At 37.1% G+C, this 27,433-nt stretch overlaps 1 protein-coding gene across 11 annotated transcripts in view; it reads right to left on the bottom strand.

Annotated features, from left to right (window-relative positions):
- The window catches only part of MLIP (muscular LMNA interacting protein), a 256,749-nt gene that overhangs the window by 137,477 nt on the left and 91,839 nt on the right, over positions 1-27,433 (bottom strand). For 9 of the 11 annotated variants that reach the window (XM_019668094.1, XM_019668100.1, XM_019668097.1 and 6 more), the window contains 2 exons: positions 16,475-16,630; positions 5,871-6,263 (listed from right to left, as the gene is read on the bottom strand). In XM_019668094.1, coding sequence (XP_019523639.1) covers positions 5,871-6,263; positions 16,475-16,630 — 549 coding nt within the window. The remainder of the gene's footprint in view (positions 1-5,870; positions 6,264-16,474; positions 16,631-27,433) is intronic. The other 2 variants (XM_019668099.1, XM_019668102.1) reach the window with 1 other exon arrangement.

Below are 27,433 nucleotides of genomic sequence, written 5' to 3'. Positions count from 1 at the left end.
TGCAACAAGTTTGTGAACTTGTTAGACCTCATGTGTTTGTGTGTGTGTGTGTGTGTGTGTGTGTGTGTGTGTGTGTGTGTGTGTGTGTGTGTGTGTGTAAATTCTCATTTAATCTTCACAGAAGGTTGGTATCATCACTCCATTTTATAGGTGAGGAAACTAAGGTTTCTGATTACAAGTAACTATCCAGAGGAGCACGGCCAGTTAAGTTCCCAGTCTCATTTTTGTTTTCCCATACCATCCCCCTAACGCATGACCTCCCTTTCCTCACCACCTCTCCATTTCTCAACTTGATTTCTTCCCCATCACCCTACTCACATTGTTCTCATTAAAGTCACCAAATAGCCGCCTAACTGCTAGATTTAATGAGCTTTGCAGGCCCGATTTTATTTTACTTTGTTTTATATTTTATTTTTCTTTGTATAATATTTATAAAATTTTATACTAAATTTTACATTATTTTAATAAATAATATTATGTAATAGTTTAATAGAAGGCACCAGGCAGCACTTCTGGAGCAGAACTGGTCAGATGCTAGACAACTTCATCCTGCCTCTCCCAGAGTAAGAGGGAGCACAGAGGATGTGTGGCTCCAAGTAGGTAATGGGGGGCAAGGCTCTAAGGGCTGACCTGTAAGAGTGGAAGGGCTCCCATATTCTAAACTGAGACAGCAGCCAGGTCAGACCCCACTCCTGTGGCCTCATCCCTACACATCTTCGGTTCCTGCTAATACGCACTGAGGAGAGAGGTTCCCCTTCCTGCCTTACAGAAGAGCCACGCCCATCAGGGTCTCCTAGCGCTTCATTTCCAGCTCTCTCAGAGAAAAGGCCTTTGATCCCTCCCTCAACTTTGATCTGAGCCTCCTGAATCTCTCAGCTTGCTCTTCTTCCCTAATCAAGTGGCAGCATATACTAACCTGGCTCTCTCGTTTGGCAGGATCACTTGCTAGTTGTACAGTAAGGGAATCTGGCAAGGCAGCTAGAGACATATCAAAGTACAATCTCATAAAGGAAGGCTTCGTTCTCCAGGAATTTTCTTAGCATAAGAATAGGAGAACTAGTGTGTTTCATGTTTGGTAACTCCAGGGTAGTCAATACTCAAAATATGTCATGCTGCCATAAAGTTATTTATTATATTATTATTATTATATTATTATTATATTATAAAAGTCACTGGTTATTATTTTGTATTTCCAGATTGATATGATTGATAGCCAGATTCATTTGAGTTCTACATAAAAATAAAATTACTAAGCAACCTTTACAAAATTAAATATTACATATTTTAGTTACTTGATCTTGTTTATAGACTACTCTTCTTGTTGCAAGCCACTTTAGCTTTCATTACATGAAACCCCTCTCTCCAGCTTCTTTGATCCCTTCTCAGTCTCTCTCCTTGGCTTCTCTTCTTTTACAGGCCATTTCTATTTTACTATTTCCTGGCTTATATTTTATGTCTTTTTGTTCTACATTCTTTCCATGAGTACATGTCTCCATTCTCATTGCTTCAGCTCATGTAGCAATCTCCCACCTCTCATCTGCCATCTCCCACCTCTCTCCTGTGTCCAGGATTCCTGCTCCCACCTTCTTTCTAGACATCATCATGCTGTGCCAACCAAGGCATCTCAAACTCAACATCAGAGATCTTACCTCTTCCTATCCCTTCCCAAGACATGTTATTCTTTCCTCAATTAATCCAACATTCATCTAATTTCCTTGGCTACAAATTTCATGCCTTGTTGATTTTTCCCACATATTGTCAACAAACAAATCCAGTAAACTACTCTACCCCCCCATAAGTCCATCTTTTTACTACCACTATCATTGCCTTAACTCCAGGCTTTATCATAGGTTTTTCAGGCAAATCACTCTATGTTTGTATATGTACATTCATCTCTCTTTTAGTTCCAATGCTATCCCTAGCTAAGACAATTCTTTTACAGCAACATTCAAAACCATTACTCTTTTTTTTCTGAATTTTGAAAAAATTTTGATTCAACTGCTTCTATAGCATTTTTTCTGTTGACTTACACTTTAAAATTTTGAATTCTTTAGTGATTTTTTTAAACATTATGTGCTTTTACTTAAACATGCCACTTCAACAAAAGTATTTGGAACATAAATACACTCAACCCAATATTTATGTTATGTTCAAGATAATATAGTAACCACTATAGTGAACAAAATGTTTAATAAAAATGTATTTAAGAGGGGCTTTACTTTTAAAGACTTTACAGCCTTCTAGAAAAGAGGCATGAATGTAAATAGTTATAAAACATGCTGGAATATGTAACTATTATAAAAGATATTCAGAAATAAAAGGTATCAGAATTATATTGAGGGAGAGCTTGCTTTCATTGAATGAATCAAAGCAGACTTCATGAAGGAGTCAGTATCTGAGAGAGAATTTCAAAGATGTAAACTTTGAACTATTTCCTCTTTTCATACACCTTATTGAACCTCACCTATGTATAGTTCAAGACACTGCACAAAGTGCTATGGATACAGAAATGAACAGAAGACAGACCTTGACTTCAAGTTACTCTCAGTCTAGTGAGGAACAAAGATACAATCAATTATAACCAAGTCAAGAGGAGTTATAGTGAAGATTTTCTAAAAAGGCTACAAACCTATAAGGAAAATGAAAAGATGAAGGAGAAAAACTAACTCCTCTTCAAAGGGAATGTCTCTAGGAAAAGGTGCTACTTGAGCTGAGCTTATAGTATTAAGTAGCCTAGACCAAAATGGGCATGGGTCTGGGGTAGAAAAGAAGCATTACACACGGAGGAATCAAGGGCTCAGGGATGGGAAGGTATGAAGTGTGAACTTTGGTGATAATTCAGGACAGCTGAAGAAAGGAGGTGCAAGGTGTGGATGGAAATTACACCTAGGTTAGGTTATAGAAAGGCTAAAATCCAAATTAAGAACTAAAGACATTTTTTTAGGAATAACAATAAATTATTACGACTAATTAATAATGCTAATTTACAGATAGACCAGAAAAATCACTTAATTAACTGCATTTCTTTTCTTTTTTTTCTTTTTAGGAAATGCTGGTTTAATCAAAAGTCAACAGTATTTTTCTCCTTTTAATCACAGGACTGATAATATACACTGTAAATCTCCAAGAAGAAAGGATATAATATACAGCATTTCCCACTGTCATCTGACTATTTAAATTTAATTAAGCATATTTATTTATTTATTTATTTATTTATTTAAGTTTTGCTTAACGTGCTCTTTGGAATTTAAATATGTTTTGCTAATCCTTTCGGGAGATGTAACCTAGAGAGAAGTCTCCTTTTGTGTATATGGAGAGGTAAGGACATTCACCAAATCCCTGGTGACATATTCCTCTCCTGTCCCTTCCTATAACTACAGTGCCTCTGATCCTCCTGCTCTAGGAACTACTTACTGTGTCCCTGTTCCTATAAGCATGTTAATTATAAGTGAACATTTGTTGATTAGTCACTATATGCCAGGCACAATTCTAAGAGCTTTCAACGTAATAACTCATGAATCACCATGGAACAATCCTTTGAGTAGGCATCCCATTTTATACTGTGAAAACCAGAGTCCAATTAATTAAGTAGGTGGTGGAGTCAGGATTTGAACCTGGGTGGCCTGGCTCTACTCTGAACCACAATACTGTGCTGTCACAGAACTGACTTGACAATGAACTTTCAGAAAACAACTTCTTTTTTTTTTTTTTTTTANTAAGCTGAGCCATCCTGCCACCTGTTGGTTGCTCAGCTTGGGCCAGGAATCGAACCGCTTGTTGCTCAGAGCTCAAACTCTTGAGTGAGCTCTTAACCAACTGAGTCACTCAGCCGGCCCAGAAAACAACTTCTTGATAAATCGGGAACTACTTGTAATTTGTGAACTCTTCAGGTTGCTAAACAAAGAAACAAAAAAAGTACCAATTTGACATTTGCTTAACTTCATGCATGGAATTAATTGCATTTCTAATTGAAAAACTGATGTTGGCATCAAATTATCCAATCATGGGATATTCTTTAGACTTTACATTAAACTTCTACTGACTAATTAAACTTCTCAGAGTACCTTCTCTGGTGCTCTGGACATTTCTCTTTAAATTTGTGGGTAACAATTATCTTATTTTTAATTCATCTTATTTTTATTTTATGATGATCTATTACTCATCACTCAAATGGATTATTATAGCAAATGGGAACAGGAGCTATGGCTATTCCCAAACATTTCAGAATCCAGTATTCCTTCATGCCTGGTAATTATCATTTTCAACCACTACTAATGAATTAGATTGAGTGTTGCCTTTTCACTTGGAGCTTTGATAACATGACGTATAACCTACTCCTAACTAATCTACATTGGCAAAAAGATCCCAAAGTGTGTGTTTAAGTCTCTAGTTTGACCTCTATATATTTGGTCCCATGAAAACAAAATAAATGGCAAACTCAGGGGAAGAAATATATCAATTGGGGTAAAGAAGAAATCAAAAATTCAAATACTGCTTCATTAAGAATATTTTTCTTTATATTTGGTATCATCATGCCTACATGTTCTTCTTCAAAGGGGCCACAAAAACTACCCTCCACTGACTTTGGAAACCCCCATATCTCCAACTTGGTTATTCCATCATCTTTCCTGAGATAAGAAAAAAAAATGTTTACGCCTATACCACTTAGAATATGTTTATATGATTAGAATATTTCTAATAACTGAGAATTAACTTCAAGAAGAAATCAAAGTTTTACTACAGTGAACCTGGGTGAGGGTACCACCATAAGAGTCTTCTATCACCAAAAAGGCAGCATGAGGAACTGGATGCTCAAAGGAGATATAAATACAGCATCAGGAAATCAGCATAGGCTGCAGAAATGAAGATGGGGTGGAACCAAAAATAAGATACCTACTTGTACAGTTTTGCATAAGATCTAGTAGCACCATAAGGCCAACTCACCAATAAAAGTATTCTCCCAACTACGCTGGGATGCTTGCAAAGGCCTGGTTTAGTAGATCCTAAACAGGACATCTTATTACTGACCCATGGTCATTGTCAAGGAGAGCTCCTCATCCACTATTTACTGCAAAGGCAGCCTTTGCATTCTTGACACTCTACCTACAACTTGTCAAAGTCATCCTATAATGTCATTACAAAAAATAGCCAGTCAATGACAAAATCTTCCTATTTTACTTCTCCTTCAAACCTTCCTATCTTTCTTACCTTGCCATTTCTTCCCTGCCATCATAGACATGGGTCTTCTCCTACTATATCAAAGGCTCTACATCTTAAATCTTGCTAAGTTTTGGAATAGGATCTTCTCCCCATTTTCACTGAGGCCAACCTGCCCTGATAGCTTTTAGGACCTTAGTACATATTTCCCTTAAGACACACGGAGTAATTATTTTACTTATGCACTCTTATTTTCTACTGTATCATTTTATTATTCTTTTACTAGTTTAAAAGCTATGTGTCTACATCTATTAATAAAATCCAGTTGATGTCTTCTCACTGGATGTTCTATTTATCATGTGCTTCTTGATGAACCCAGCTTATCAAGCACTCTGTCCTAAGAAACTCCCATTAACAACCTAACCAAGGATTGTTCAAAAGGAAGAGGTAATAGTCCCTGAAATACACTCCAGCTAAATGTTTTACATTTTCCCTTCAGCCAATTCACAGTATAATTGTATAATCCTTTGTCTTATGAATTTATTATCTATATTTACACTTTGATGATTTATGAGATTAAGATTTTGGTTTCTTAATATATTTTTCTTTAAGAGATGTTTTATGCCTTAAACAGGAAGGCCTTTACTGATAGCCTTGAACAAGGGGTATGTAAACAATATCTTTTTTTTTTTATAACAAGAAGAAAATCTTACCTGCCCATGCTTTTGCTGAGGAGCCATCCCATGAGGCATTTCAGGATAAAATGGGGCCTGAAGGTTTGCCCCCCGTGTTTTGGGACGCACCACATCAGAGACAAGACTGGAGGAGATTGGGAGAGACTTGGGCCGAGTAGCTGTGGTGCTTATGCCCCCTGGGGGGCTTTGTTCACTTTTTCTGCTTGTAGCTTCATCTTCCCCTTCAGAGTCCACAATAAAGACATATTCAGCTTTGAAGAGGTCACCTTGCTGCATTCCTTGAGGTTTGTTTGCTTTAAATCCCCTTCCTTGTGAAATATTTCCACTGACCTCTGAAGGATAAGCCAATGTTGCTCGACTTCTCTCCTGTTGGCTGCCAGTATTCAAGGTCAAGTACTCTTTGAAATTAGACTGCAATAAATGTAGAGAAATAAAAGCATTAGCATTCATTTAATAAATGCTTCTTTTTTTTCATGTACACTTAAAACCTCAACCTGCTTATAACATCCAAGGGCAAGAGTGCTTAAAAATATACTTAAAAATCAGGTTGGCTTAGGGAGATTGGGTTGAACTTAATGGTTTACTTTTACTAGCCCACCTGTTTATCCTGATCCAAAACCAAACAATGTAAGGCTCAGAGTATCAACAAACAAACCTGCATGCAAATAAATCATGACATAACTTTTTAAGAAGAGAGGGAGAGAGCAATGTTTTCCATGAAAACAGTCATGAAACAAATGAGGACTGGTAAGGATTTAGTCAACGGTCAAGGAAAACGTATATATTCTGTATAAGCCAATGGAGAAAGGAAATCACATTGAAAGGTTCTAAACTAATATAAACACTGTATTTAAAAGTCTGAGAGGAAAACTAAATTGGAACAAAATGCACAGATATTCAGATGAAACAATCTAAGCTAATTGGGAAGAACTCGTGAATAGAATCCCCAAAAATGATAGGTATTTTTAGTACAAAGTATTATTTACTATTATTTTATTTTTAATTTGTAATTCTAAGCCTTTTCCCATCCAACATTCTATGAATACATTAAGTTTACAAGCCCAGGAGTAAGATAGCTTATTACACTACCAAAACACTTTTTTTCTAAAATGACAGCAGCTATGTATGCTGATTGTTTTTAAAAGACCCAATATTAATTGTCTTGGTTTTGCTAACCATATAATGATTAGTATTCTTTTCTTTGCAACTTTTCTTTGAGACTAAAATTATTTCAAAATGAAATCCAGTCAAGGTGGCCAAGTAGGTAAATGCTCTTTCCATGACCACACCGAACTTACAACTAAATTATAGAACAACTGTCATTGAGAACCATCTGAAGAATAGCTGAACTAAAGTACTATAACTAAGAATATAAAGAAGACTGGTAAGAGGGACAGAGATAGGCAGATCCCACACCCAGGGTGTGGTGAATAAGAATCAGAGAGGCATTCTCAACTGCAGAGGTTCCCCCTGAGGAGCAAAATTTCCAGCCCCTCCCCAGGCTCCCCATCTGGGGGCTCCAGTGCCAGGAACAGGAACCCCCATAATATTTGGCTATGAAAGTCAAAAGGGATTATATCCAACTGAAATGGAGGGCTGATGGAGATGTAGGTGTTACAGGTCTTAAAGGAACGAGATATAGATTCACTCACAAACAAACTCACTCGCTCTGGGCTCCAACACAAAGGAAGCAGCTCGAAATGTGCCAGGGACATACGAAGAGAAACTAACTTGACTAGCATCAGGGCAAGAGTTGGAGGGTCAGGAGTCAGGACAGCTCTCTCCAGGGATGAAATTGCTGATAAGTGACATTGTTCCTCTGTTGACCCCTACCCCAACCCAGCCAGCCCAGCATAGGCAGGCACAAAATCTGAGCTCTCCTTTAACCTGGCTAATACAGCTAGTCCCATCCTGGTGATTTCCTGATACTATGTTCCACCCAATTCATGTCCCCAAGCAAAACTCTTCCAGTGGCTCCTCTACAGAAGCAGCCTTTCTTGTCTCACCATGTGGACTTTCCTAACATCTCATAAAGGTTCACAAACCCCAAACAAGCAGCAGCTAGCCTCAGTGTGCCCTATACCTCTTACTAAGCTACCTAAAGCCCACCACAAGGGGTAACCAGTCTCAACTTGAATTGTAACTCCCATCAGGTAGCCCCATGCCTGACATAACCAGCAACCAAGTGGCTTGGAAGATAAGTTCAATTAAATGGCCACAAACCAGGCACAAATGGCAGCTGGATTTAATTCACATCATGCTACCCACCAAAGGGTCTCAAGTCCAACACTAGTGAAAGCCGCCTCAGCTTACAGAATACCCTCTCCCAAGTACCTTCAAGCCCAAAACAAGTGGAAATCAGCTACAGATCACTTTGTAGCTCCTACATGATGGCCCCCAAGCCAGGCACAAGTGGTGGCTAACCCCGACCTGCATGGGAGCCCCTCTCAAGAGGCTCCAGAACCAATATATCTGATGGATGGCTTTAGAGCACACATGCAACACCCAACTAGTTCCACAAATGGCACAACCAAAGGACAGACTTGGCTGGCACTAGAGCCCTGCTAAAGTGACTCCCATTCTATGGGGTCAGCCCTTTCACTACAGATCACCTACTATAATTATGGCCAGCACTCACAGCCAGTAATTCTGAGAGTCAATCCCACCAACTGATGTGCCAATAGCAATCAAGGATCAACTACAACATGAGGGCATACACAAACCATACAAGTGACCCTGTGGAACACACAGCTCAGGTGACTGGGGAGACTGAACCATTGGGCTGCATAGGTCACCTATTACATAAGGCCACTCTGCCAAGACCAGGAGACATAGCAGATCTACCTTATTCATAGAAACAGTCAGCCAAAGTGAAGAGACAAAGAAACATATTCCAAATGAAAGAATAGGACAAAACTGCAGAAAAAGAACTAAAGGGAGTGAAGACAAGCAATGTAGGAGATGCAGAGTTCAAAACACTGGTTATAAGTTTGCTCAGTGAACTTCAAGGAAGAATAGATGAACTCAGTGAAAACTTCAACAAGAGATAGGAATCATAAAAATGGAGAACAAAAACATGAAAAAGAATCTGTCAGAATGAAGAATACAATAACTAAAATGCAGAAAACATTACATGCAATCAACAGCAGATTAGATGAAGCAGAGGATCAAATCAGTGATCTGGAAGACAAGGTAGTGGAAAACACCCAGTTGGAAGAGAAAAATGGAAAAAAAAATTTTTTTAAGTGAGGAAAGTTTAAGGGAACTCTGGAACATCAAACATGTCAACATTCACATCATAGGGGTACAAGAAGACGAAGAGTGAGCAAGGGGTTGAAAACCTATTTGAAGAAATAATAACTAAAAATTTCCCTAACCAAGTAAAGGCTATAGATATACAAATCCAGGAAGTGCAAGAGAATCCCAAATAGGATGAGCAAAAGAGGTCCACATGAAGACATAACATAATTAAAATAAGGGTTAAAGACAAAGAGAGAATCTTAAAAGTAGCAAGAGAAAAGCAGTTAGTTATATACAAAGGTGCTCCCATAAGACTGTCCGCTGATTTCTTAACAGATACATTTAGGCCAGAAGAGAATGGCAAACAATATTCAAAGTGATGGGAGGCAAATATCCACAAGGAGGATTCCTCTACCCAACAGGGTAGAAACAAAGAAGAGACAGTGTTTCCTGGACAATAAAAGCTAAAGATCTCAATCACTGCTAAACCAGTATTACCACAAGAAATGTTAAAGGGACTTCTTTAAGTGGAAAAGAAAAGACCAATAATGTGAATAAGAAAATAGAGGAAAGAAAAAATTCTTACTGACATGGCAAATGCTTTGTAAAAGCAGTGGATCAACCAACTAAAAGCTAGTACAAAGGTTAAAACACAAAAGTAGAAAGATCGTGTGTAATTACAACAATAAGATAAAGGATACACATAAACACACATAAAAAAGACGTAAAAAATAATGACAAAAACATAAATGTGAAGCGGGTGAGTAAAAATAGTAGTGATTTTAGAATGTGTTCAAACTGAAGGGACCATCAATTTAAAATAGGCTGCTATAAACATAGCTTGGTATATAAGAAGTGTATGGTAACCACAAACCAAAAATCTACAAGAGATATACAAGAAATAAAGAAAAATGAATCTAAACATAACACTATAGAAAGCCATCAACATACAGAGAGAACAAGACAATAAGAAAGGAAGAGAAGAACTACAAAAAACATCAGAAAACAATTAAAATGATAACTACATGCATTTCAATAATTACTTTAAGTGTATTTGGACTAAATGCTCTAATCAAAAGATATAGGGTGGCTGAATGGATTCTTTTTAAAAAAAGATCCATATATATGCTGCCTATGAGACCCACTTTAAATAGAAACACATAGAGACTGAAAGTAAAGGGATGAAAATAGATATTTCATGCAAACAGAAACAAAAATAAAGGTAAGGTAGCAATACTTGAACCAGAAAAATATTATACTTTAAAATAAAGGCTATAAGGGCCGGCTGAGTGGCTCAGTTGGTTAAGAGCTCGCTCAAGAGTTTGAGCTCTGAGCAACAGNGAGCTGAGCAGCCGCTGAGCTGCCAACAGGTAGCAGGATGGCTCAGCTAAAACAAATAAAATAAAATAAAATAAAATAAAATAAAGGCTATAAGAAGAGACAGAGAGGGCATTTCATAATGAAAAAGGGACCAATCCAACAGGAGGATATAGCTCATATAAACTTCTATGCACCCAACAAAGGAGCACCTTAATATATAAAACAAATATTGACAGACATCAAGGGAGAGTTCCACAGTAATACAGTAATAATAGGGAATTTTACACCCCATTGACATCAATGAATAGATCATCCTGCAAGAAAATCAGCAAGAAAACATTGGCCTTAAATGATATATTGGACCAAATGAATTTAATTGATATTTTTAGAATATTTCACCCCAAAGCAGCAGAATACACTTTCTTTTCAAGCATGCATGGCATATATTCCAGGATAGACCTCATGAGGCCACAATAAAAGTCTCAATAAAGTTAAGAAAGTTGAAGACATATGAAGCATCTTTTTTTATCACAATGGTATAAAACAAGAAATCAATTTTTTAAAAAACTGAAAAACATACAAATACATGGAGACTAAACAACATGTTACTAAACAATGAATGGGTTAACAATGAGACCAAGGAAGAAATCAAAAGATACCTTGAGACAAATGAAAATGAAAACAAATGACCCACAATATATGGGATATACCCAAAGCAGTTCTAAAAGGGAAATTTATAGCAATACAGGATGACCTCAAAAAACAAGAAAAAATTCTATTAAACCATCTATCTTTATATCTAAAGGAACTAGAAAAAGAACAACAAACAAAGCCCAAAGTGAGCAGAAGAAAAAATAATAATAAAAATCAGAGTGGAAAGAAACAAAATAGTCTGAAAGAATAATAGAAAAGATCAATGAAACCAATTGCTGGCTCTTTGAAAAGAAAAACAAAATTTATAAACCTTTAACCAGACTCATTTAGCAAAAAAGAAAGAGGACCCAAATAAATAAAATCAGAAATGAAAGAGAAGTGACAACTGACACCACAGATATTCAAAGGATTATAAGACTATACCATGAACAATTAACATGTCAACAAATTGAAGAACCTAGAATAAACAGATACATTCTGAAAAACATACAATCTTCCAAGACTGAACAGGAAGAAATAGAAAATCTGAAGAGACCCATACCAGTAACAAAAACCAATCAGTAATAAAAAAATTCTCAACAAACAAAAAGCCTAGACCAGATGGCTACACAAGTGAATTTTACTAAACATTCAAAGAAAAATTAATACCTATCCTTCTGAAATGATTTCAAAATTTAAAGAGGAGGGAAGTCTCCCAGACTCATTTTATGAGGCCAGCATCCCCCTGATACCAAAACCAAACAAAGACACTATAAAAAAAGAAAATTATAGGTCAATATCCCTGATGAACATAGATGCAAAAATCCTCAACAAAATATTAGCAAACCAAATTCAGCAATACACTAAAAACATCATACATCACAATCAAGTGGGATGCAAGTTTGGTTCAATATCCATAAATCAATTAATGAGATACACCACATAAAATAAAAGATAAAAATCATATGATCATAGCAATAAATGCAGAAAAAGCTTTTGACAAAATCCAACATTCATTCATGATAAAAGCTCCCAGCAAAGTGGGGATAGAGGGAATACATCTCAACATAATAAAGGACATATATGACAAAACCACAGCTAAAATCATACTCAACAGTGAAAAGCTGAAAGCTTTTTCTTTAAGATCAGGAACAAGACAAGGATATCCATTTTCACCACTTTTATTTAACATGGTATTGGAATTCCTAGACACAGCAATCAGACAACAAAAAGAAATAAAAGTAATCTGATTTGGAAAGGAAAAAGTAAAACTGCCATTATTTGCAGATGACAATACCATACAGAACCGTAAGATTTCACTAAGAAAACTATTAGAATTGATAGATGAAGTCAGAAAAGTAGATGACACAAAATTGATTCAGAAATTTGTTACATTTTTATACACCAATAACAAACCATCAGAAAGAAAAAAAAAATCCCATTTCCAATTGCATCAAAAAAATTAAAATAAAATTCCCAAGAATAAATTTAACCAAAAAGGTAAAAGACCTGTACTCAGAAAACTATACAATATTGAAGAAAGAAATTAAAGAAGATACAATAAATGGAAGGCTATACTGTGCTCACGGATAGGAAGAATTCACATCATTAAAATATCCACACCCAAAGCAATCTATAGATTCAATACAATTCTTATCAAAATACCAATGACATTTTTCACAGAACTAGAATAATCTAAAATATATATGGAACCACAAAAGACCCTGAATAGCCAAAGAAATAATGAGAAAGAACAAATTTGGAGGTATCATGCTACCTGATATCAAACTACACTACGAGGCTATAGTAATCAAAACACTACGGAATAAAAACAGACACTTAGGTCAATGGAACAGAAGACAGCCCAGATCTAAACCCATGCCTACATGGTCAATTAACCTGTGACAAGGGAAGTAAAATTATACAATGTAGTAAAGACAGCCTATTCAATAAATGATGTTGTAAAAACTGAACAGATACATGCAAAAAATTAAAACTAAATCACTTCCTTATACCATATACAAAAATAAACTGAAAATGGATAAAAAATTTAAATGAAATAATAAAACTGAAACCACAAAACTCCTAGAAGAAAACATAGGTATAATAGTAAACTCTGTGATGTTGCTTTTAGCAGTATTGTTTTTTTTTTGGTGGGGGTAATGTTTTCTCAGGCAAGATAAACAAAAAAAATATATGAACAATTCAGACTACATCAAACTAAGAAATTTTGCACCACAAAAGAAACCATAAACAAAATATAAGGACAACTTACTGAATGGGAGAAGATATTCAGCAATGACATATCTGATAAGGGGTTAACATCCAACATATATAATGTACTCACACAATTTAACTCTCCTCAAAAAACAATCCAATTAAAAAATGGGCAGAGGACATGAATAGACATTTCTCCAAAGAGGATATACAGATGGCCAGTAGACGTATGAAAAGATGTTCAACATCACTAATCATCAGAGAAATGTAAATTAAAATCACAATGAGATATTACCTTATACGAGTCAAAATGGCTATCATCAATACATCAACTAACAAGAATTGGCAAGGCTGTGGAGAAAAGGGAACCCTCATGCACTGTTGGTGGGAATGTAAATTGGTACAGCCACTATGGAAAACAGTATGGAGGGTTCTCAAAAATTAAAAATAGAACTACCATATGACCCAGCAATCCCACTTCTGAATATTTATCCAAAGAAATCTAAAACACTAATTTGAAAAGATATGCACCCCTATATTTATTGCAGCATTACTTACAATATCCAAGATATGGAAGCAATCTAAGTGTCCATCATAGCTGAATGGATAAAGTCGAAGTGGTACAAATATAAAATGTAATATTACTGAGCCATAAAAAGAATGAAACCTTGCCACATGGATGGACCTAGAGGGCATTATGCTAAGTGAATAAGTCAGACAGAGAAAGACAAATGCCATATGATTTCACCTATATGTGGAATCTAACAAACAAAACAGAAACAAACTCATAGATACAGAAAACAAATTGATGGTTGCAAGACAGGAGGGGGTTGGAGGTATGAATGAAATAGGTGAAGTGATTAAGAAGTACAAACTGGCAGTTATAAATATAGTTACAGGGATGTACAGCATAAGGACTATAGTTAATATTGTAATAACTATTAATATGTATGGTGTCATATGAATACTAGGCTTACCAGGGTGATCACTTCATATGTTATATAAATGTTTAATCACTATGTTATACACCTGAAACTAACATAATATTGTATATCAACTGTAATTGAAAATTTTTTAAATATATTAAAAAATAAAAATTAAAAATTAAACCATTTCAAAATGGAAAGTTAAAGATGACACTAATTAAACAAAAACAAACTAAATTTCAACTATGTATGTCAATGTAATGTGTGTGTGGTGTGTGTTTTGTGTGTGAAGACAGAAGTGAAACCACTGATTAGATATAACTAAACCAAGTAGTTGACTTTATAAACCCATTCCACATTTTTCAGTGGATGATGACATAATCAAGATAAAACACCGATTTTCCCTGATTAGGATTTCTCTGACAATGGTTATTTCACATATTCAATTGTAATACTATATAGTAACAAAAGCCCAAATTAGAATGAAGTTTAAATTAAAAATAGAAGGATTCAAAGGCAGATTGCTTATGGTAGAAGGTAATGGAATATATAAAAATCTAACAAAAACTGAACTACTGTTTGAACCATTAATAATCTAAAATAACTCCCTTCCTCCACAGCCCATCATTCTCTGTTCATTTACTCTGATGTATTTTTGTAGCATATATCACCACCTTAGATTTTATTATAGACTTTTCACTTTTTTCATTATCTGCCTTCCCAATAACAAATAAGCTATGAGTTGACTTTATTTACTCAGAATCTACAGCACCAAGCACATAATATGTGTTCAGTAAATAGTTGTTAAATATATAAAGAATGAACAGTTAGTTATCCTGTTCTACTATATTATTAAACTGTTTTTAAAAACAGAAAGAATAATCTTTCTTCTCTTAAAGATGTTGTGTGTGTGTCATTGCAATCAGCAGATGAATATTATCATTGTAGGAGGCTTTGGATTGGTTTACATATCTAGTCTTACATACTTAGAGCCCCTAATAACAAAGGACCCTATAAATATATGTAGTTGAGTACTGGTAAGGAGAAACTTCCCAGAAGTGTCTTATGTAGTATTCAGGATTACTCTGAAATAATTAGGCCCCAGTGGTCCTTGAATATGAGCACTGAAAATCCCGGAACCACAGATATGTTACTAATTACTAGATAAGATGTTTTCATACAGACAAGGTAAATCAGATTATATTATCCTCCTTCCTGTTGGATCAAGAATACCCCAAAGTTCCCCCAGTAACATTCTATTTATAATAAGACAGTATTAACATACATTTTAAAGAGTTTATTTTGTTCTGTTTTTTTGTTGTTGTTTATTTTGTTTTGTTTTTTTTCCACAATGTCATTATCCTAACACAAGTCATTTTCAGGTTTTTGGTCTTTATAATTTCATTTTCAATATTGGTCTCATTTTAGATACATATAATCAGGGTATAAATACAATTTTATAACCTATTGGGTCGTCGGGAAAGTCATGACGTATTTTTCTATGTTTTTCAATGCAAAAATGCATCATGACTTTCCCGATGACCCAATATTTGACCACAATATTATAAGGTTAACATTTTCCATGGAATTATATAATCACTATAATTAAAATTTTGTCAAAGTGATTATTCTTGGTATTAGTCAAGGTATTATCATATTCTTATCTTTTCTCTGATTGTTAGATATAAGGCTGTTTTTATTTTTCCCTGATTATTTTTCTACATAACATTTTTCCCCTTTTGTACTATTTTCTTGGGATACATTTCCAAGAGTTAGATTACTGAAAGGTTATTAACAGTTTTATCACTGTGAATAAGGTTTTTCTACGAAAATTGTACAAATTCACAAAACTAGCAGCAGAGTGTGAGCATGCAAATATCCCCACAATTGTGCCAACATTGGGTATTACATTTTTTAATGTTGCTAATTGATTACATGCGAAAGAGTAACACCTCACTGTTTTATCTTGTATTTTCTTTCAAATTTTGTTTTTATTATTTTTAGATACATTTGAGAGAAGGGGAGGTGCCAGGAGGCAGAAGGTGTCCTGTGAACAGCAAAAAATAGAATGTCAACTCAAAAGGGCTGAGAATAACATATTAGAGAGAGCCTGGGACTTGATAACATTTAAGTTCCTAATACATAATCATATTTTTAGTGAACCTTCGATTTCACAGTCATCTCACTTTAAGCAGGGGAAATAAACATTCATACCAATTTCCAAGTCATTATTATGGATAATTTAATGTTAATCGCTTGATATAAAAAAGAATAAAATAATCCTACCCTATTTATAGTTTCTGGATTCTTATCACTTGGTTCCTCAGGAATTTTAACAAGGAATTTAGAGGTGTCAGCCAACTGAAAGTGGGTCGGTAGTCTTCTGACAGTGGGGACAAATGTGAACATCAGAGGTTTGGCTTCAGAATCACCAGAAGAGACCTATGAAACACGTAATAAATGAGACTTTCAGTCTTGTCAAAGTTTTATCTTGACTTTATTCTCTATACACCATGATATTTATCTCACTTATTTTAATAAATTGCCTATTGTCCTGTGATCATGTGTATGGTTGCCAAAGAAAACAGCTACAAAAACAGCCATAGTGTGTCAGATTCTTTTATTATGATACCATTTATCATAAAAAGCATACAACCCCAGGAAGATCCTGTTGTAGGGGATGACAATAAAAGAGCAGTTTGACCAGCTGATCTGCTCAATCATCCCTCAATTCCTACAGCCTATGCGCACCTATGCGCACCCTGAGTTTTTTCCCATCCCGTACCCTGCTCCAACTCTTGAACCCTTTCCACTATATCCTGTCTGGAGTTCAGTCAGCCATCAAAATACCCTCCATATCCTTAACATCTTTTCTGAATATCCGAACTCTAACTAAACCATGGTTCCCTCTAAATTAGGGTTCTTCTTTCCAAGAAGCTCTCTCAGCAGTAGCTGTTTTTTCTCACACTGAGCCTGGGAGTGGAATAGGTGTCTTCTTTGCTCCTTTTTACTGCTTCCAGACCTTCCTTCTTTTTTCCTCTTACTTAAAAACTTCCAGCTTTGAATCTCAGTCATCAGTCTATACTGCTCACTACCTCTCCTTGTCGCGGTCATCTGTCCACACCCAAATCAAACCCTGCATTCTGAGAGGATTAAGTTCTTGGCTCAACACCACTCCCTCGAACACTATGCTTTTTATAATACCCAACATCATATTCCATGGGTAATTTTCCTAATATTGTGTCGCCTTGGCTCCTATTCTTCCTTGCCTCTCACATCCCTAGCCTACAGTAAAAGCTACAGGCCCTCCATAATTTTGGTTTTGCATTCTGTGACCATCACGTCTTTTCTTTCCATACCACTCCCACTAGCTTTCCAACTCCAACATTTCTTGGACCAAGCCAGAATGAAAATCTACTGATGCTTCCAACATTGTTTTCCCATACTTCTTTTTCTTTTAACATGCATGTGTTTACCACATGAATGCATTTAGCACAATTATCCCTGTGCATACAACTCAGATGTCTCTCCTCTCCCATCCTCACCCCCATGTGGGTAAATCACAGCCCTCACTAAACCTAACCCCCGACTTTACTCCGGCACCACAGAGGTAAATATGGTCGGGAAACATCACATGACCATGCTTGTTGGTTTTACTTCAAATTTATGACTTTGTGCCTCAGGCAGGCCCTTCAATGCTATGCTAAACCGTACTACGGTCCCATAGCCCATTCATTCTTCCCTCTCTCCTAGAAAGCTCACGTCTTTTCCTCTTTCTTGAAACCCCAACATCTTCTTCCCTAGCCTCACTCTGAGCTGATGACTTTCTCATTTCACTGAGAAAATTGAAACTATTAAAAAGGAACTTCCAAGGTCCCTGTCACCATACCTATCTGCCTACCTAGCCTTTTTATGTGGCCTTAAGTCCTGCCACTGTGCTCCTACTGAAACCAGCCCTCACTTGAATACTTTACCTTATACTCACTTTCATTTATTCAACAAGCCCTTATTAAATGCCTATGAATGTTAGGCAGTACTATAGAGGTTGGTGATAGAACAGTGAACAAAAATCTCTACCCTAACGGAATTTACATTGTAATGAAGGGAGCAGCAAAAGAAAAAAAAAGTAAAATACATAGTATTTTCAATAGTTATAAGCTATGCAGACTGGCTAAAAGGCTATTGCAATAACCCATGGGAGAAAAAAATGTTAGGTTGAACTTGGGTTGCTGCAGTGGTGGTGATCAGATGTGTTAAGATTCTGGCTATATTTCAAAGGGAGAAATTTCAAATTTGCTGGAAAATTAGATGTGGGATATAAAAGTTAGACAAGAGTCAAGATGAGTATAAAATTGTTGACCTGAATAATTTCAAAAAATGAGTTATTATTTACTGAAATGGATAAAACAATAAATAGGTGAAGCTGGTTTGAGAATAAAGATTAAATTTGAGGGCCGGCCGAGTGGCGCGATGGTTAAGAACTCGCTTGGGATGCCAGAGGGCCCCGGTTCGGATCCCACATATGAGGGCCAGTGACACTGCCCTCCACAGCTAAGATGCTGAACAACAGCTCAACCTGGAGCTGGGCTGCCGTGAGTCGCCGGCGACGGCGTGGGCTGCAGTCCCTGTGGCAGTGGATTGCCATGGGCTACCGTGTGTGGCCAGCAGCCAGCGTGAGCGGCCAGCAGCCGCAGTGAGCGGCCATCCAGAAGCCGGCGACTGATCTGCCTCGCCAGAGAAGAGCGCAATGATGGTGCCAACTTGGGCCAGTGAAGCAACATCCTCCACAACTAGATTGAAGAACAAAACGACAGCAACTTGTCTGTTCCCCTTTCCCCAATTCCCCAGCACTGTTCCCATCCCCCCAATTCCCCAATTAAAAAAAAAATCTTAAAAAAAAAAAAAGATTAAATTTGATATACCAAATATGCATCCCAGTAGGAATATGGAAAAGGGCATCAAGTTTAAAGATAAGTTTGTGCTGGGGGTAACATTATTAGGGTTGTTAACCTATACACAGTATTTAAAACCACAACACTAGATGAGATCACCAAAGAGTAAGCAGCACAAATAGAGAAAGGACAGGCGCCAGGTTGAGCCCTCCAAATTCTACCATTAAGTGATCCAGCAGCAGAGAAAGAACTAGGAAAGGTGACATGGATTTTAAAGAAAATAGAAAAGCATAGAATATCATCGACAGCAATAGGAAAGAGGGCCGACCATAAACAAACAAAAGGATTAAGAGACTGTACAGAGGGCTCAGCCCAAATGTAAATCTATGAATTTATAGCAAAGCATTTTGCTTAGCTGTTTGATATTCTCTCCAGGGATGCTCAAGTGTCTACCAAAGGAACTGTGAGTTGTACCATTTACGGAATTGATGTTTTGAGGTGGTTTTAGCAGAAGGATGTTGTGAGTACATGGAAATTGAGAGTTCTGATGAGAGCAGAGCAAATGCTCAACCATGGATAGGTCCAGTTTAGATAGGTAAAGAAGGGGAACCTCAAATTCAAGGGACTAGAAGTCTCCACGGCTCAAAATAGATTTGACAGCATGGTGTTTGGGAGAATGGTTTGGGGTCACAATATGGTTGTGACAGTTTAAGATTTAGAAGTACAGTAATTCTAGGTGGATTATAAGGTCTGGGCTTTGACCTTGAAACTGAGTACCTGAGATGAAAAAGCACAAAGGACACTGAGAGTGTGAAGGTCAAGCAATTATGAGACGAGCATGTTAACAGAGCCATCTTTATGAAAATGAAAGCCACGCTGGATGACAGCAAGGCTAGGCTGGAGAGAATGACTGATAGCATGGTAGCTCCGTGTGAGACTGGGTCCGGTGATACCTGGAACAGGCTACCTGGCACGCTAGGTTATTAATTCAATATTTTCTTTGTGATCATGAAATTCAACTAAAAGAACTGGATTTCCTTGTAGGCTATTTTACCCAAGTTATAGGACTAATGAACTAACTCTGGACCACTAATTATAGGGTACATCTTACTGGTAACTAAAAAACTAAAACATCTATGCCTTACAAAAACAATGCATATTCCTGAGATGGTATAAAATATACAGACAAAGCCTTCTGGGCCAATTTTTTTTTTAATATTCTTTTCTGCCTTGAAAGATATTTGTCATTATTCCCTGATTGCAGTCATATCACAATTCCCAGGTTTCAGCTTATCATCAGAAAATACTTTAAGTAATAAGTCAATGCTTTCCTTTATAGGAACATTAGATTCTTTGTGAGGTTTGGGAATCCCACTAGTTTTATCAGCAATACATAATACAACACACATTCTAGATGGATTATTTTCTAGGAGGCTTTCTTTAACCTGACTAATCTCATTCATATCACAATGGATGGAGAGTGGTTTTAGCAAGGAAATCACTAAGAGTAGTTCAGATAATTCATCACAGACTTTCATTTGGGTAAGAAATAAAGATAGTCTTCAAGGATTCAAAGAAGAGGTGACATTGTGACTTGTCCTAGGTTCTGTAGGCCTGCTCCCATCTCCCCATGTGATGACTAAAGATCTGTCTTAGGTTCCAACTAAGTGAAATTTAAATGCTAATGCATCAAAGGCTTCAGTGTACACACCCCATTGTTATGAAACACATATAACCATTATTAACAGTAAGTAGCTTTGTCTTCAAGCATATACGATGATGAAACTTTCCTTCTCCAAGAACCATGCACAATTTGTATAATTTAATGCTAATTAAATCTCTATAAACTACAACTAGATCTCCACTCATGTGAACGAAAACTGATGTTTCAGTAAGGTATGCTTTTATAACAACGCCCTCAAAGGACTGTCTGAACATAACCACATGCTGACTGAAAAGCAACTGAAAAGAAGTAAAATTATTTCCTTTCAATTTATGGTTATATTTTCCTGTAGAAACATCCGTATCCTACATAAAATTTCTTCAGCAGGGTAGAAGAACAATTTTCTTAATTTTAGTTGAACCAATGCATGATGTCATTCAAGAGTAATATAAAAATGGAAAATCTAATAGGACTGAAGACTCATGCATCTTCCTAGGTTACTGTGAGAGAACAAAATCAGCGATGAATTCCTGTTCACACACATATCCTCAGAAGGGCAACCACATAATGGGCAATGGTTTGGTACTCTTTTTAAGCTTTTAAGCTGAGAGTACAATGTTCTCATGGGGCTCTTTTCTCTCCCTGTACCTATCATCTGCTTATCTTACCAAGGATGCACAGAAATTTGTATACAGAATTTCAGTTGGAAAAGGATTTGAAATTATACCAACTACACTACGCAACATTTAGATGAAAAGCCACATGTTAGCGAATAGACTGCTGATGCCCTCCTTCAGGCAAGAAAAAAAAATGCTATTCACCGCATACTGTGGCCAAGTTCCACTGGAGCCCAGAAATAAATCGCTATGGTGATGAAAAATCATTTTCCACACAAAGCAGAAACAGACGCACGTTAATACCATTGCGCTTGTTAAATGACGACACCTTTAGTTGTCGATGCCATTTACAACCACGTCTTAGCTCCCATCCCTGGGAAACTATTTTAATAATACAAATCAGAGCTGAAAGAATTAAAATCTTTTCCTAAATATGGTTTCAAGCACTTGAAATCTCTGAGACTGTCACCTTCTCACCAGACAGCCAAATAATAATTTAAGAAATTGCTTCCCCCATGCCACGCAGGCTGACTTGACTGCTCCCTTGCTTAGTTTCGGGCTGCAATGCCTTTCTTTCTTCTATTTCCCTAAAAGTTCTCTTCTTCTGATGTTGACACCCACACTCACAGATGGCCACTAGCCTCCTGTTCAGAAAGGACGCTACAGGGCGTCTTAGCATTAACACTACATCAAGAACAGTCCTGAACATTGCCCAGGAAGCAGCTCTGCCTTTAGAGTAACTGGAGATAACGTTCCATTTTAACATACAGTCACATTTAGCTACACACAGGCAGCTTTTCCTCACACCCTCTTGCAGCAAACACCACAGTGCACAGCCTCCGAAAGTTCTTGAAAGCATTAAGGAAAGACTTCCCTTTTACCTGAGGTGTGTGGTCTGAATGCTCCCTGTTAAGATGCACGAGCTCATTTGGAAGCAATAGTTCCCGCAGTCACTCAGAAGCCCCTATTCTGGAAGCATTGATTCATCACATAAGGGAGTGAGCAAGCCAATGATGAGGTGGGAAGGGAGCCTCGCACTGAAACAACGCACACAGTCACACAGAAAAAAAATTAATTCTAAAAAGAGGTAAAGTGGAATCCTCCCTGAAGTGGAGAATTTTGTGGGGTCCGGAGAGTAGTTTTATGTTCAGACAATTTTTAGATTTGAAACTTCAGGAGAGGTCATACTGACTGCTGAAATGGAGCTAGCAGAAGTAAAGAAGAAAAAAAAAAATCAAAGCCACCCATATGGGTTTGCCCTCTTGTCATGCGTGTATTCCAATGACACGTTCTGCAAACAGAAGAGAGACGCCAGATTGTGCAGCAGCAAGGAGCTGAGTGAAGGGCCCGAGCATCTGTCAATCTCCGTGATCAGTCACCGGTCATACTCACTGAGAACATTTAGAGGCACAAATATATGCAAACACTGTCTAAATAAAGAACTGGAAAGCACACAGCGATCATTTCAAAAAAATCAATGACTTTAATTGTCGGTCCTTGGCATATAAATAGCACGCAACGATACAGGAGCATCTGCAGTGACTGAAGTTTTGCCATTAACCAAATTAGCTATAAAATAAAGCTTGGAATCAAACATTTGTCAAAACGAAATTCCATCCCAAGGTTTCTAGAAGACACACAGTGTCCTGAGTGCAGACAAACCTCAAAACTTCACACGCGAAATTAATTGAGTCTTCAGCTTTCAGTATTTCTGTTTTCTAAGTATTGATTTTTCTCCAAATCTGTCATATCTATATTTGTACTTTGACAATGAAAGATGTTGTGTCCCAAGAGCAGTTATAGACCAAAGAATACAGGAAGGAATGAAAGTTTCATTTAAGGACCTGGATTCTGCCTCTTAACATTTAAAATGTTATCAAAAGCCTGAGTTTATGGAATCATTACAAGTAAAATAATTGTCAAAAGTGATTCTTCTGTTAGCACACTGGGAAAAAGCATTCCAAATAACAGTACTTTCTGAATTATAAAATGATCTAATTTTTTTAAATGTAAGTGTTGTGTTATGTCACTAAACAAATTATGTGCCTTTTCTATGATATGTATATTTACATATTATATGCCCAAAAGAGAATACAATACCCTCTTGCTCTCAAAGACCTTACAGTCCAATTGAGAATATAGAACAGTTATATAAATAACAGAGATACAAAGCAAAAAAGAGAAAGAAAAGAAAGAAAGAAAAAAGAGAAGGGAGGAAGGAAAGAAGGAAGGGAGGAAGGAAGGGAGGGAGGGAGAGAGTGAGCGAGGGAGGGAAAGTCCCATGCTGAAGTTCTCAAACTTTGCACATAAACCACCTGGAGATCTTGTTAAAATGCAGTTTCTGAGTGAGGACATCTGCAGTGGGGCCTCGGATTCCACATTTCCAACAAGCTCCCATTTGATGCCCTGCTGCTGGTCCGTGACACTTTAAGTAGTAAAGACTTACAGGGAGTTTTAGAGCATGGTGAGATCACAGCCACCTGGAGTAATTCGAGAGTAAGTGGCATTTGGGCTGCACTTAGAAGGATGGGGGAATAGGGAGCTATAAGGTGGGAAAGAACAGCACTTATTTCAAGCAGAGAGAAAGGCTTGAGTAAAGGCACCTATCAGAACTGCAGTGAGCACCAGGTGCAGTGTTAAGGGGCGGGACCGTGCGGTCAGATTGTACACAGGCTGTGGGACCTAGGGAAAGTCACTGGACATCCCGAAGACTCCATCTTCTCACCTGGGAAATGTAGATGAGAACAGTACTTATTTCACAGGGTTCTTGTGAGGATAACAATTAAAGTCAGATGTAAAGCCTTAACTCCATGCCAGTGAATACTTTATATATATAGATATAGCACCCCTGTTAGTACTGTTGTTATTCAGTTTGGTAAATAACATAAATGAGAATAAAGGAAAATAAGACTACAATAGCAGGTTAAGTTTTGATCAACAAAGATCTTGAATTAAGACGTTTCAATTTTATTCAGTGGGGAATAGGAATGAAGAATATATATATATATATATGTGTGTGTGTGTGTGTGTGTGTGCATGTGTGTATGTGTGTGTATATGTATATGTATATGCATACACATACACACACACACACATATATATATATTCTATTATAGATATAATTATCTATTATATAGCTAATTACTATTATATGTATATATAAATCCAAACATCAACGGGTAGCATTAATAAATCCTAGAGACCACTCATCTCCAAGTTCTAGTGTGTGGCTCCCCAAAGGGAAGTAACAGTCCAGTCCATTGCGAATGATTCAATCAGTTTATTCTAAATGAATTCAAACAAGTACGAAGTTCTTGTCCTATAGCTCATTCTGTCCTTTTCCCTCTGATCTTGTCTTTCTCTCATTCCCTCCCAAACACAGCACAATAGTTACACACATTGGCACAATCAAATCTGGGAGAGGAAATACTCATCCCCTGTCATTTGCCTAACTTAAATTCTTCCTTGAATCATTCACAGCATGAAAACTAAATAAATTAACCCATATTGCTATTTTGCTCTGTGTCTTATTGGCAATTTTTCACTAAGCATTTTCTTTCCTTGTTTTACTAATTAATAATTGTTGGTGTTATAGACTATTATATTGATAGCAGTCATAATTTTTACTTAAAAATGTATAATAGGCATGCTTTATAACAGCATGCATCAGCCATCTGGTTAGTAACTACATATAGCCTCAAAGAGCCCATGTCTTTAGGGCAATTTCTATAGAAACAATCCTCATTTGAATAGAAAATGATGGCACCTGGTCAAAAACAAAGAAAAAAAAAGGCTCAGTCTTGGATGATGAGTAGCAAGTAAGTTACTTACACAGGATCGGGGAAGAGGGGAGGAGAAGAGGGGAGAGTCTATTCTCCAATTACAACCACTTTTCCTATGGATCTAAAGGTCACCTAGGGTCTGCCCCAGATGCTGAAGCATTTTATAAACACAAGCTTTTAATATCTCTCTTCCACTAAGGAACACAAACTGGTTTTTTTTTTTTTTAGCTGAGCCATCCCGCCACCTGTTGGCAGCTCACGGCTGCTCAGCTCGGGCTGACTCAAACCGCTGTTGCTCAGAGCTCAAACTCTTGAGCGAGCTCTTAACCAACTGAGCCACTCAGCCGGCCCAAACTGGTTTTTTTTTAATAATATTTTTCCAAAAGAAAATAATTTGTCAAAGTTTGCAAGAGAAAAATACCATCCAAAATTCCCTTTAAACTCTGGCTTTGTTGATGGCTGAAGGCGGGAATTCTCCACCTTTCTTACTAAACAGATATTACTGCAATATCTTCCAGCCAAAAGACTCTTAAGACATTGCTTTTCAAATTAGTAATATAGAACAAATAGTCTCTCGTCTTGGCATGGGAAACAAATTTGGGAACAAAAATCGATTAGTCCTCAAACATTTGCCAAGAAACATGTGAGTGATTAATCAGATCCAGTTGCCAAGGCTAGTCAGGTGTTCATGTGTCTGTTCTTTGTGCCGTGTACTTGATAAAAGAAGATACAAGAAATCGCATTGATTCATATTAATAAACATCTGTTGAGTGCCAGGTGCTATTCTAAGCTCTGGTAAACATCAAGATAAAGAAGACTTGGACCTTATTCTCAACATGGTTGATGACACAACTTCACAAGCTACACTGGTGGTGAGCGACGTAGAGGAGACCGCAAGGTGATATGCTAAATATAGGCTGCATGGGGAAATGGTCCCAGCCCAGTCCCAGGGAGATTTCACTCTTAGCCTCTGCACTCTTAGTTCCTGTTTCCAGTGACCAATATTGGGTCACTTATTCTGTTTTAACCTCGAGTGGTGTTTTGTTTTGGTTTTGTCCTCTAAAGATGGGAATCACCAAGACTTTGGATCCCTGTCTCCAGGGAAATCCACGATTCCAGGCATCACAGTGAGGACTGCCCCAATTCAGACTCAAATTGAGTGTATGATATTTAAAGTGAATTCTGACATCTCATCAAAAATGCATGAGATTCCATCACAGCCTAAGTTTGGCCTCATCTCTGTGGAGCATCTGTATTGGCCTCACATGGATTGCTTCCACTGCTGTTATTACTGCTTGTAGAGTCTCTTCTCTTTGAAATAGATCATCCTAGTTAAAGGGCTGCTAGTAGCCCTCCTTAATTCAAGTAAACCAGAAGCTTCAAAATATTGAAAACAATCTGGCACCTAAGGGTGGCTCTTTGATGTAATCATATATTCAGAAGAAATGAATAGGCCTTATACAAGGTAGCATATGAAAGGGGAAAGAGACAATATAGATATGAAACATCTATGAGGAATAGAGTCTGGTGGTCACGCTCCCCTTGTGAATCACTTCCTCGGCTTGGTTTCTGGCATAGCTTTTATTTCCTTTTGGCCCTCTTCCTACTCCCTGGACATTCCTTCTCTGTCTGCTTTCTGCCATCTGACCCTAAGCTTTGAAATAGCACAGGAGTCACTCTTTGGATAAGTTCATCCAGTTCCAATGCTTTAAATAGCATTTACAAGCCAATGAGTTCCAAATTTATTTTCCCAGCCTGAATGGCTTCATATATGAGTATATGATAATATACTCATATATCCAACTAACATCTTCACTTGGATAGCTCATAAACACTTGAAACTTAATACCTCTGAAACTAAATTATTTGTTTTTCTTCTGAAACTGTTCCCTACCCCCCAAATTTTTTCCTACCTCAGCATCTAGTTGTACCTATTTTTCAATGCTTAGGCCAAAAATGATGGGCTTACATTGGTTTTTCTTGGTTTCCCATAATCCCTTATCAACATATCGTTCAAAATAAATCCCTTCAAAATAAATGCAGACAATGAATATATCTCACTACTTTTACTCCTAATATCCTAGTTGCAGAATCATCTCTTTTCTGAATCACTTCCTGCTGACTAGTCTCCCTGCTTCCACTTTGCCTCCTGTAGTGGATGCTATCATAAATCGTCCATATCTCCCTTCAGGCTAAAGAACTATTCCCCAGTGACTGCAAGTGTTGTGACAGTGCTCAGCTGTCAGTCCTCTCCAAGAGCTGCTCTCATTTGAATAAAGCTCCTTGCCCCA

This window comes from Hipposideros armiger, unplaced genomic scaffold (assembly GCF_001890085.2).
Source record: "Hipposideros armiger isolate ML-2016 unplaced genomic scaffold, ASM189008v1 scaffold_516, whole genome shotgun sequence".
Taxonomy (NCBI): Eukaryota; Metazoa; Chordata; class Mammalia; order Chiroptera; family Hipposideridae; genus Hipposideros; species Hipposideros armiger.
Note: the sequence above shows the minus strand (reverse complement) of the source record. Positions and strands in the feature narration are given on the sequence as shown.